This window comes from Lemur catta, chromosome 2 (assembly GCF_020740605.2).
Source record: "Lemur catta isolate mLemCat1 chromosome 2, mLemCat1.pri, whole genome shotgun sequence".
NCBI lineage: Eukaryota > Metazoa > Chordata > Mammalia > Primates > Lemuridae > Lemur > Lemur catta.
This window is the reverse complement of record NC_059129.1, coordinates 115,800,449-115,813,796: the sequence shown is the minus strand read 5'-3', so window position 1 is coordinate 115,813,796 and position 13,348 is coordinate 115,800,449. Positions and strand designations below refer to the sequence as shown.

Genomic DNA, 13,348 nt, shown 5'->3' with positions numbered 1-13,348 from the left:
TTGTTTTCTGTATGAGTAACGTTCAAGTTTGCACAGTGTCTTCCTCTGTGCTCCCATTGAACATAGTTCACAATTCTATTACATCCCTGACTATATTCTATGGTTTGGATGTTTGATCGCATCAAACCTCATGTTAAAATCTGGTCCCCAGTGTTGAAGGTGGGGCTTAATGGGAGGTGTTTGTGTCATGGGGGCAGATTCTTCCTGAATGGCTTGGTGCCATCCTCAAGGTAGTGAGTAAGTTCCCACTCTGTTAGTTCCCACTAACAGAGTTGGCTAGTTGTTAAAAAGAGCCCAGCACCTCCTCGCTCTCTGTCACCATGCGATCTCTGCACACCCAGGCTCCCTTTTACCTTCCATCATGATTGGGAGCAGTCTGAGGCTTTCCCCAGATGCCCAATCTTCTAGCCAGTAGAGTCATCAGCCAGATAAACCATTTTATGGTATAAATTACCCAGCCTCAGGTACTCTTTTATAGCAACACAACTGGACTAAGACACTATATGATGTTGTGACTATCTATTTCTACATCTCAGTGCTCCACTAAACTGAGAGTACCTTCACGGTAGAGACAGTACCCTATTCAGCTGTGAATCCCTAGGGCTTAACACAGTGTATGGCCATAAAGTAAGAGTGTAATAATAAATGAATGAAATAAGCTAAGGAAGTTCAAATGCAGAGGCAACCAAGTTCCTTTCAAGCTGCAGTTAATGGAGACAATCATTTATGGGCTCACCAGGTAACAACCAATAGCTGTATAAAATTATACAACATATTTGTAGGCAGTGGTGCTGAGAACATTAGTGAGACAGATGAAAAAATGATATCTTAAAAGTCAACTGTGGTGCTTCTAAATGGAAGTTCATTTACCCTCAAGCATCATATTAAATGGTGTATTTCTCCTTCGCACTCATAAGAGTTCAGAACAAGTGCTGACACAGTTAGTATTGATCTAATGGGTTCTATAATCTGGTATATAAAGTTACTATAATATGAAAAATATCTGGGACAGAGTGTCATTGTTGTGCTACATTCATAAAATGTCATTCATAATACATTCATAAATGCCTTGGTCATTTGATTCAAATGTAAAATCAGTATTAAAAATATATGTTTAGCTACAAAAGTTTACAACCTAATTGCACTGCTTTGGTTTGTAGACAATGAGGAAAGGAGTAAAGTTGATGGTGATATCTTGTACTTGTGCCAAATGCCATTAGACTTTGGATTTCTGGAAATTCCCAAAAGGGTTCTAGGCACCAGGAAGGTGGGTTATATTAAAGACAATGACCCAAATACTTATAATGCAGCCTCATTCATCAGAATTCAATTAGCACACTTCTATAGCAGTTTAAAGTTCTGATATCAGGCTCCACATTTTAGATTTACCGTATCTATAATTTACAGCCATCACATGTGTTTGGTACACATTTTAGGGTTTTAGAAATGAGAAATAATACCAAATGTTCCCCTAAGAAATAAAATGAAATAGGCATTGAGTTATGAAGATTCACACAAGCACACTTTGTAATTATGATTGTACCTCGTTCTCCTTTCTGACACTTCTTTCTCTGCACTGTACACTTTCTCGTCTCAGTCGTAGGGGGACACAGGTTACCCTTTGCTGAAGGATGCTGTATTATTTCTCGGACCCGTGTTTCAGCCCCTCTTTTGAAGCCACATGTTTTTCCTTTCTTCGTGCATGGACTCCAAGGACTCCATTCACTGGCCTCACAGTGCACTGAAACAGAACACAGAGACAGTTTCAGTTGGCTCACAGTCACTTTCACCATTGTTAAGGAAAAAAAAAAATGGTTTGCTTCCATCAGTACTTGCCCAAATTCTGAGCAGAAATTTTACAGATCTAAGTTGGGCAAGATGACTTACATATAAAACAAAGAGAATGAGAAAGGTAGGAATAAAATGTTTTCAGTTTTTTAGTACTCATATTATCAGGTTAACTCATTTTTTATATTAGATTTACTTTTCCCTGTAGATTTGATTAACCAAGGCACTAATATAATTACTCAAAATTGATCAATATTTTTATAATTTCTAGAGTATTGGTACAATTATTGATTGATCCTGACCAGAACTTGATTGGATAGTTATTATTTTTGTACAAGAGAATTGATTCTCAAACTTTAGCATGTATCAAAATCACCTGGAGGGCTTGCTAAAACAAAGAATAGTGGGACCTCACTCCTAGAGTTCCGAGTCACTGCCTTTTCTACTTCATGTGCCGTTGGGCACTTAAATATTGTCATTTATTACTGGGTGTGGTTCAAGCATAGTAGCATCCATTTAAAGTGATGTTTGGGTCCATTTCAGCTGATAACTTGATTCCAAAATTAACTTGACTGAGTGATTCTTATGATGAACTAATGTACTTTTTCTGAAGCTTCTTTTGTAAATTTGTTTCCTTTTTCTGGATGTGTTACTCTCTTCATTTCAATTACAGGGTTCTCAGGTCTCATAACAGATCTTTGCACTTCTAATGAAAAGTAACATCTGAAAGGTGCTATTCTTATATTTATGTCCATAATAAAACTTAATATATAATGGAAACAGCTTGCAACAGTAGCTCTTTCAGATAATATAAGAATCTCTTTCCACAAAAAAACAAGTTTCTAGTAACCTCTCTTGCTGCTTTCTGATTTAATGAACGCTTATTTTAGAGCAGAATATTCTCATCACAATCTCAAGACAGAAACTAAATGTTTTGGAAATTTAAATCCATTTGTCACCCATTTTTCACAGGCATTTTAGTCACTTTCGAGTACCTGACTGCAACCAAGAATTAAATGGTAGTGATTAGATAAGTGAATTTCAATTTCTGTGAAATTAAATGAGCTTTATCAAATCATTTTCAAAATAGTTTTCGTGCTCAGTTATATTACACCACAATAATTTTGGTTAAATAATAGAGCAACCAAGTCACTTGATAATACTATAATCTCTTCCCAGCATCCCACGCTGATATTAACCATTAAAAACTATTGGATCTTTAGCACATACAAATAAAAACACCTCCAAGAAGCAAATCAGAAAGGACAAAGTTTGTGAGCTGTCACTTTGTCCAGTATTTGTTTAATGCCAGAATTAAGAGGGCTAAATTAGAAAAAATTAGCATATGTGGAAATGACCAGAACTTTGGTGCTCTTTCATAATAGCAAAGGTCTAGGCAAATGTATATTCAGATTTCAGAAAAACAGATTTTAAAAATTACCGCAATGATAGGCAATGATTAGTCTAGAGTTAAAGGATAAATTGTTCTAAAAATCAAATTTCAAGGACAATCTTAGATAATTCCATTGAAGGAGAGAAAATATTCAAAAGTAATGAGTTTAGACAGTAAAAAAACTCCAATGAGACCAGATAGTTAAAAAGCCATGAGAGGCAGTGAATTTTTCTTAGAGAAATGCTGTAGAATGAACATAAAATGTTAGTGTTCAAATAATATTTCCAGGAAAAAATGGAAACTTTGGAAAAAATGCTAAAGACAACAGAAAGGGTGATTTAAGTTGTATTCAGGTCATTTAATGAACAATGTAGAACTCGGACACTACTTGGTTAAGAGGTGGTTAAGAGGTAGATAAGAAAAAACAGAACTACTCAACTTCGGTGTTCCTTCTATCTTCTGCATTAAGAAAAATCTTAATAGTTAACATTTTTAACTATTCACCAGTGAGGCACATGTATCAGAAAAAGTAATAAGTGCCCTGTCCCTGGGAATGGTCATGCTGTAGTTGATCATCAGGCTGAGATGCTTTAAAAGGGATGCCTGAACTGGGAGCAAGGTTGAATTGGATATCCTACTGGTATTGACCTTTCAACACCATTGCTCTTTTGCTCTAATTGCCAGTGTCTAACTACATAGAGAACATTATAGCAAGGGCATGTCCCTTGCTACTCCTGTTTGGAGTGCACCATCTTCCCTCTGTTACTACTTGAACAAATTTGCACACCCAGAGAGGCAACAAAGATGACAAAATGACAGTACAGAAAAGGAACAAATTTCTGTAGCACAAAGTAGAAAGAATATGTTCTCTTATAAAATGGGCTTCAGTGGATGTTTATGTTTAATTTGGCCTGCAAAGCAAGGGGAGTTATCATGTTGTGATATGTCTTTCACCCCAGCTCTATATCAGGGTAGCATCTATTTATGATCTTTCCTCTTAGTATAAAATGTAGGTAGCGGCCGGGCACAGTGGCTCACGCCTGTAATCCTAGCCCTCTGGGAGGCCGAGGCGGTTGGATTGCTCGAGGTCAGGAGTTCGAGACCAGCCTGAGCGAGACCTTGTCTCTACTAAAAAAATAGAAATAAAAAATTATCTGGACAACTAAAAATATATATAGAAAAAATTAGCCGGACATGGTGGCGCATGCCTGTAGTCCCAGCTACTCGGGAGGCTGAGGCAGTAGGATTGCTTAAGCCCAGGAGTTTGAGGTTGCTGTGAGCTAGGCTGATGCTACGGCACTCACTCTAGCCCGGGCAACAAAGTGAGACTCTGTCTCAAAAAAAAAAAAAAATGTAAGTAGCAAAGAGAAAGACACATTCTTTAACCTGTTGGGTGAGCAGTGGGGAACTAAAGGCAAGGTACTGATTATATCATTGACAGTAACTCACAATGTTCCCTTGGGGCTCATCATTTCAGCTCTCTGGTCCTAGTTTTCATATTTATCAAGGGAATAGGCTTTAATATCTCTCTGTGACAAGGAGGCAAGTCATCATTTTCTCTGAAATTCTGAGACAAGCCTGTAGGCATGGCAAGTATAGTGGCCATAGGCCAGGCACCACATGATGAGAGACATCACTTAAGGAGCAAACAATAAGAGCTGGCCCTGAACAAAAGTTACGGATTTGCACTACCACCATGTCCTAGGTCATAAGTACCTGTTAAATGAGCCAGATTCAGTAAATGGCCTTTAGACTGATCACCCCATTCTAAAAATATCAATTACCAGTAAGCTTTACAGGCTAATCCAACAGTGCCAAGTATTAAATGCTCTCCTTGTAGAAAAGCATTGATAAATTTAAGCTAAATAGCCTTCCAAGGACTGAATGCTATACCTTAAACAACTAAAAATATCTAAATATGTGTCCTTTTATCTCTGTAGAGAAATCCCACAAACTTTCTGCAACTCATCCTGAATTTCTACCCTTGAATATCCCACAGAAATGTTTCCTATTTTTTCCCACTGTTTGGAACTTATTACCTCTAATCATCAGCCCTCAGGACCTATAAAGAGAGGAACTTCCAGTGCTTTCTCTTGTACCTTTTACCCTATTCCTAAGTTGTTTTTTTCTGTGTTTTTATTACTAGTGAAGAAAAGATTTAACCAAAATGAGCCATGAACTGTTTCAGGATTGCTGTTTTCCAGATGCTTCTGAAAATATCTTTAAAATATCATCTATTTCATCCTACCAAAAATTTTGTTTAGAAATAAAACTTTTGTGGTAGACCTGAAGCGGTTAAACCCCCACTTTAGAGTTATTACTCCAGCAATTCAGATTCTAATGGATCTGTACTGTGGGGACCCCAGGGGAGTTCTGGAGACTATCTTGTACTGAATTAGGAGGGCATTTGTGTGCATATGCCAACATCACTGCAGCATCAAAGGTTCTTGTAGTTCTTGCCCAGGGGATTTTGAGATTTTGTGAGCTGTTTTCCCATTTGGTTTAGCATCTGCTCCCCAAGTGTTCATCAAACTCGTAGCTGTAGTAGCTGCACAACATTTAAAAGAGGGAAAATATAGCCTGACAGTGATCTGTTATTTAGACAAACAACTTGTCTGAGGGACCTCCCCCTGCCCCAGGAAACTCAGCCTGCAATTAATCAGACCCTGGGACTGTCTCATTCTGTCAGTTTGAGTAAGTCCACAATCCTCTCTTTCTTATTTCTGAATACCTGTGGAAGCAGAACATTTCAGCAAAGCAGTGTGAGAGAAAAAAGTGAGATTTTTAACTATAACAATACCAGTTCTCTAGGTCTTTGATCTATCAATTGAGCATTAATGGGTTGTATCAAAAGAATACATTTTCCCCTTTTGGAAAATAATTTTGGGCACTGGTTGAGATTAGACCTGGGTTTATTAAGAAATGTTTGCCCTAATGTGAAAATTTAGTTCAAGACATTTTTTAATGTATATACACACACACACACATATATACATATATGTGTATATATCTCATATACACATATATAGTACATATATTCTAAAGTAGTAAAACGTCATTAAATAATAATACAAAATAAACCTATAGTGATCAGAATTGAAACAATTATCGACAGTCCCTAAGAAATAATGGAGCACCCACTGGGTGTTAAATTGTACTGTGGTACGGGATGGGTAAGGCTATGGGAACACACTTAAGATTGTATCTTTGCAAACAAGGACAGAGAGAGCCTCTAAGAGACAGTCCTTCAGGTTATTTTGAAATAGGACTCTGAGAAGCACCTCCATGGAGACTGACATTATCATCCGAGGTATAATCAACTGAAATTCTTAGAGGTTCACCTTACCAATACTGACACACTCCATGGTATGGTTGTTGGCTTCCAACCCTTCTGGGCAATTGTCGAGGCACTTTCCAAGGTGTAAGTAAAATCCATTTTTACATTTTGTGCAGAAATTTTTGTTGAAACAGGTATCACAGTCAGCTTTGCATTCTGAAAGAGAAAAAAGAAAAGTGAAATATGATTTATTCTCTTCTCTTAACTACCAGTTCTGCATGTGTCCAACACAGGTACATGCAACTTTTGTGTCAAACAAACACATGGGGTTCAAAATTATTTTGCCAAATTGAATTAAAATTCCTCCACAGTCATTTAGTTGATGTGCATTGGTCATTGATTTCAGAATCATTGTACTGATTGATTTATAAAAATTTTTGGCAGTATGTGTATAGCCAAGAATGTTTATAAGACCAACTATCTATTTATATTAAATGATAGTGAAAATGTTTTATCAGAACTTTAATAAAATATACTGAGATATTGCCTTTATGCTGTTCTTGAGGGCTATTCACTCATTCAACAAATATTTGGTTGTCCACTATGTGTCAGGCATTATTCTAAGTATTGGTTGACAGCAGCGCACAAGAGAAATAAGATGCAGACTTCACGAAGTTTACATTCTAGGAGGGGAAACACAGTAAGCAACAACAATAGTTGACCCTTATATGGTGAATCATTGTAAGCCAGGAATGCTACAAGTGCTTTACAATATTAAGGCACTTAAACTTTACAACAATTCAATGAGGTGGTCACTATAATGATTTCCATTTTATGGATAAGGAAACTGAGGCTCAAAGTGATTATGGAACTAGTCCAGAGCCAGAGAGCCCACTGGTTTTTGAAACCAGGCAGTCTGGTTCCACAGTGATAAGTGCTCTGGAAAACAAAACAAAACAAAACAAAAAACAGCGAAAGGTGGGGGAAAATAACAACAGGAAAAGATGGGAAAAAGAGATGGGGAATGACTAATAAGGGAAACAGGCTAATTATTTTGGATGCAGCAGTCATGGAATACCTCTCTGAGAAGATGACATATGAGCAAAATCTTCAATGAAATGAGGGAGCCAGTCTTTTTTTTTTTTGAGACAGAGTCTCGCTTTGTCACCCGGGCTAGAGTGAGTGCCGTGGTGTCAGCCTAGCTCACAGCAACCTCAAACTCCTGGGCTTAAGCGATCCTACTGCCTCAGCCTCCCGAGTAGCTGGGACTACAGGCATGCACCACCATGCTCGGCTAATTTTTTCTATACAGATTTTTAGCTGTCCAAATAATTTCTTTCTATTTTTGGTAGAGACGGGGTCTCACTCTTGCTCAGGCTGGTCTCGAACTCCTGACCTCCAGCGATACACCCGCCTCGGCCTCCCAGAGTGCTAGGATTACAGGCGTGAGCCACCATGCCCGGTCTAGGGAGCCAGTCTTGCAAAGGTGTGGGCAAAGAGCTTTCCAAACTGCTAGAACAGCCAGTGTAGAAAAATAATTGCAAGGCTTGACGTAGGAAGATCTTGTAAGAAGGCCAGTAAGGGTGGTGCAAAACGGTTGAGGGGGAGTCATAGGAGGTAAGTGTGGAGAGCTACATGTGATATTTTTTATAGAGGAATGATATTTCCTAATTTATAGTTTTAAAAGGTCACTTGGTCTATAGTCTGGAGAGCAGACTTTCAGGGTCTGGATGAGAGTGCTTCCAACATTTATTTCTAATTAATAAATAAATGTTTCAGTTCCTATACTAGAATCCTTGAAGCCAAAATAGCTAAAATGAATCTTCAGGTTATTAAATAGCTGGATTTTGTGATGATAATAGGAACTCAGATGGAATTGAGGATTATAGTAGTCCTCTATAAATTCAATGAGTAGTGGTCATGTTCTCAGTCCTTGCTTTTACAAATTAAAAAAATAAAACAAAACTTAAGTGATTTTTTTCTTGAGTTAGTGGTGAAAATTTCCCTGCCCTAAGTGCTAAGTCCAAATATGGTTGAGTCTAAGTATCAGATAAATATTATTGTTTACATAACATCAAATATCAAAAATATATGAGAGGCCTTATCAACCTGGAAAAGTCCCCAAAGATGAGATAAAAATACAATTTTGTGTAGACACTTACTTGTACACTTATTTATATCTGGATATCGAGTTCCATAATATCCACTTGGACATGAAGAGAGACACACTCCAATCTGCTTCATGCCAATTCTTTCCAGAACAAAAAATAGTCTGGGCTTACATGACAAACATCCATTGTAATCTGAACACGTTGCACAGCCTCCTTGGCAGCCTTGACTGACGTTAGGATGCACTGGGGAGACAAATGCAGAAAGACAAAAACAAAGGTTAAATCAGAGGTGTAGAAGTTAAATGACATTTCCTGGGCAGGGCATACATTTTCTGTCATTAGCTTTCAATTGGTAGTAATGAGTAAATGAGGTAGGAGGATTTTTTCCTATCTTTTATTGTGATCTTGTATTTTCGTTTAGCACATTTATTGCTGTTGATTTCAAAGTTCTTAAAAGTTGAGCTTTTGGAAAGTAAGAATATATTGCCTCAGAGGATTTGTAGAACATATATGTATAAATATGATATCCTCACTGACTTAGCACCCTGGGAGATCTGGGACTGGTAATTTTGTGCTCATTTACACATTGAAATTAATACACATTAATTTTGCTTTTCATTTATATATCAGATGATAAGCACATGTCTTTCATTTCTTCAGCAAGTAAAACATATGCTGGGACTTAACTTGAGTAAGGACACTAAATTCTATAATATCTTTTTTCACCTATGGTCTATTAGAGAATACAATTTTACTTTTTGATCCATTTATTATGCACATTTATTATGAGACTATATTAGCTATTCAGCAACACCCTTAATGCTTTCCTGAAATATTTCTTCTCACATGAGTTTAATAATTACTAGTTCAAACTGATATAATAGTGAAAATGTGATGGTTATCTTAACAATATTTTCACATGGATCATATGTAACTATGGTAATTTATGTGCAATATTTTTATCTTTGGGGAGAGAAGACTTATAGTTTCTATGCTTTCATTTTTAACTTACTCAAATTAAATGTATGTCTGGTGAGGATGGACCCATCTACCTTAAGGATCACTGCTATAGATATTCAAAGGTTTCCAGGAGTCACCAACGTGTGAGGTAAGAGTGTTCAATAGCAAGTCTGCGCAAATCTAAATGAACATTTGGGAGACTTACACTTAATTGAGATCTTTACAACTTTAAACCTTCTTACGACTATTAACTAGTCATCATCACCTATGCGTGAGCTGGTAGAAACTGCTGACTACGGGGTCTCCCACGTAGCTGGTATTTGGGACGATTTACTCTCTTAATGTATTCTCTATCCAAATATAATGCTAATAGCTTTATCACCCTTTCAGGATGCCAGAAGGGAGAAATAGTCCTTTAAGAAGAGAAGGTTGATGCACACACAGGAGTCTAAAGGCATTCCAGCATATTTCTGACTTCTTTTGTTGGTGGTGGAAAAGATAAGCTCTGATGGACCTTGTCATTATTAAAATCCATCTTTATAGTGATGTTTGGTTATTACTAAGTTCTTACCACAAAAACAAATGCCTCCAGGATTAGTTAGCAGGGCGACCCGGAAGACCTAATAGCCTTACCACAGGAGTGCACGGGCTAGCTACACAGAGGTCATTCGGTTGACCAGCATCCTCTGCCTGTCGGAAACCATCCCTGGATCAGCCGCAGGAACCACAAGCAGCTCATTCTCATTCCAAGACGTTTTGTAAATAAACTGAGGAAATGTGTGGGGGAAGGGAAGTCTGCTTTTCCTGTACATGCTCCTCTGTGGGGTGGGGCAGTCCTATAAAGTGGCACAGGAGGTTTAGACATTATAGGGCCTGGGGGACTTGTAAGTGAAAACTGCTTTCCAAGTAACAGGGTCATTTTTCATGCCAGTAACTTAGCATTGGAGACTTACAGAAAATGTGTACATATTTTAAGGTTGGAAACACCCTTAAAAGGAAAAGGGGCAAGACAGCCCCATGTGTTCAGAATCTATTAGATCCATTTCAAAAAGCAAGAAATGTAGGTAAAAACCTATAAAACCTTTTCATAAAGAATTGAAAAATACAGAAAAGAATTGTCTGTGGAATTCCACTTCTCTGGGGAAAAGTGGACCTTAAAAGAAAATCACTCCGACTCAGGGCACTAGGTGACTCTGGGTTTAACGAAGATGGATCAGATTGGTCCATGCCAATCTACCCCTGTCTCCGAAATGTGCCTATGGAAAGGAAACACACAATTGTAATTTTACACACCCAGAATTTTTTTATCAATTATGATATAACTTTGTATAGATCAGTTATTAATATAGACATGGTTACATATTTAGAGCCTCAAAAACTGGTATTCTTAGGATAAATTTCATTTAAAAATTAGGTTTTGATATTTGGAAACTTCTAAAAGGGAGAGCTGTGCATGGGACTTGTGATTGGTAACAGTTTCCACTAAAATTATGAGATGTGCCAAAATACCTTGCTCAATTCTCTTCTTTCTCTAAAACGTTTACTGATGAAATTCAGCACAGTCAACATTGTGCTACAATAGTTCCTTTTTTTATATTTTGGCTTTTTTGACAAAGGTTTTTGAAAAATAGATTTTTTAGAAAAATCAAGAAAGACCTAGTTCCAACTTACAAGGAAATTTTGTTTGTTTCTAAAGTTAAAAAAATGCTAAACATCACTAATCATCAGGGAAATGCAAATTAAAACTACAATGAGATACCACCTTGCCTCGCTCAGAAGGGCCATTAATAAAAAGTCAAAAAACAATAGATGGTGACGCAGATGTGGTGAAAAGGGAACATTTGTATACTGTTGATGAGACTGTAAACTAGCATAACCTCTATGAAAAACAGTATGGAGATTCCTTAAAGAAGAAAATAAACCTACCGTTTGATCCAGCAATCCCACTACAGGGTATCTACCCAAAGGAAAAGAAGTCATTTTATAAAAAAGACACCTGTACCCAAATATTTATTACAGCATGATTCACAATTGCAAATATATGGAAGCAACATAAGTGCCCATCAACAGATGAGTGGATAAAGAAAATGTGATGTGTGTATATATATATATATATATATATATAATACTAATCAGCCATAAAAAAGAATGAAATAACGCCTTTTGCAGCAACTTGGATGGATTTGGAGACCATTATCCTAAGCGAAGTATCTCAGGAATGGAAAAACAAATACCACATGTTTTCATATATAAGTGGGAGCTAAACGAAGGATATATATGGTCATAAAGAGCAGTAATGGACATTGGAAACTAAGAAGGAGGGAGGTGGGGGGGGTGAGGGATAAAAATCTACCTATTGGGTACAATGTACATTATTCTGGCGACAGGTACACAGTACACTGAAAGCCCTGGCTTCAGCATTATACATTATCCATGTAACAAAAACAGTTTTTCTATTTGTTTTTAAACAGTAAATTTTAAATACAGGCAATGGATTTTGAATATGAAATGATAGCAAACTTTTATTTCTTCATGGAAGTTGAGATGATGGCTGTGGGAAGTGAGAGAAATTGAGACTATGAAGCTCAGATTCTATGATTCTAGTTTTTTCTTTTTATGGTTGAGTAGTGGAGTAACTGCTTTCTTGAATGCTGTATAAAGATCACTCAAATTATTCAGTCAGTATTACACAACTAGATACAAATTTCCCAAACTTCATCTTAAGGCAAGAGCTTTTACTTTTTATATGGAAACCACAGAAAACTTTGGTCTAGATTGACTGTAACAACCCTTTTAGCCATAAAATCTTGTGATTTTAAGATAGGATTTTACTTTCTCATGCTTCTTTCTTTTTTCCCCATTCTAATACTAACTTCATTTTGTATTTCTGAGTCACTTTTTTTCAAACAATATTTCCTGCTATTATTTTATATGAGCAATGGAGATGGTAGTGGTGGAGAAGTAGGGGGGTTTCATAGAATATCTAGCATTTGAACTTAAGTCTTAAAAAATGTGTTGGAGTTTATTAGTGGCCTTGTGGGGCTAGAGGAAACACATTTACCCAAATTGAGAAGAAGACTGGCAGAGTTTGATGCAACTGGTGCATAAGTTGTGGGTAATGGAGTTATGAGGCGTATCAAAAAGACTGGAAGCATAGGGTAGATCCAGATTATAAAATTCTTTGTGGGATAGGCCAAGGAAATTATTCTGTAGACATGGGGGATTTCGATCCAGTGAGTGATATATGATATTTGAGTGATATATGATCACTCACTCCAGTGAGATTCATATTATTAGAAAGGTAATTTCACTGGGGGTGTGGCAAGCATGGAAACCAGAAGAAAACTAATGTAGTGGACAAGGTAAAAGGCTGCTGATAACTTACAATATAGCAGAGGTACTATAATGTGGTAAGGAAGGGATGCATGTTCCAGGATATTTAGGAAGTGGAATCAACCAAACGTGGTGACTAACTAAATGTGAACTGAGCAAGAAAGGATTTGAGAATGTGTGTTCTAGTTTCAGCCAGTGAGTAGAGACAGGAAGAGCTACCAAGGCAGCGGAGTAAAAGCCTGCAGTTGGAGGGTGGGGGAAGGTGCATAAAATAGAGTGGATTGCCAATATAAATATGGTTTGGAATCAGGAATTTTGCAGATTTTATAAAATATCAAGGAAATGATGCTTAATAGACAGAGCTTACTTTGAAGGGGCTATTGGAGATGTACATGTGAGTCTGCAGTGGTAGCTACTTAATTAGAAAAGGCATCTGGAAAGGGGAAGGTGCTGAAAATGACAGAGAAAGGAAACATAATCCAAAAT

The 13,348-nt window shown here is 37.1% G+C and overlaps 1 protein-coding gene across 1 annotated transcript in view; it reads right to left on the bottom strand.

Annotated features, from left to right (window-relative positions):
• Positions 1 to 13,348, bottom strand: part of RSPO3 (R-spondin 3) — a 76,603-nt gene that overhangs the window by 38,095 nt on the left and 25,160 nt on the right. Inside the window, exons 2-4 of the mRNA XM_045544316.1 lie at positions 8,621 to 8,812; positions 6,528 to 6,674; positions 1,544 to 1,741 (exon numbers count right to left, since the gene is read on the bottom strand). Of these exons, the coding sequence (XP_045400272.1) occupies positions 1,544 to 1,741; positions 6,528 to 6,674; positions 8,621 to 8,812 (537 nt within the window). The remainder of the gene's footprint in view (positions 1 to 1,543; positions 1,742 to 6,527; positions 6,675 to 8,620; positions 8,813 to 13,348) is intronic.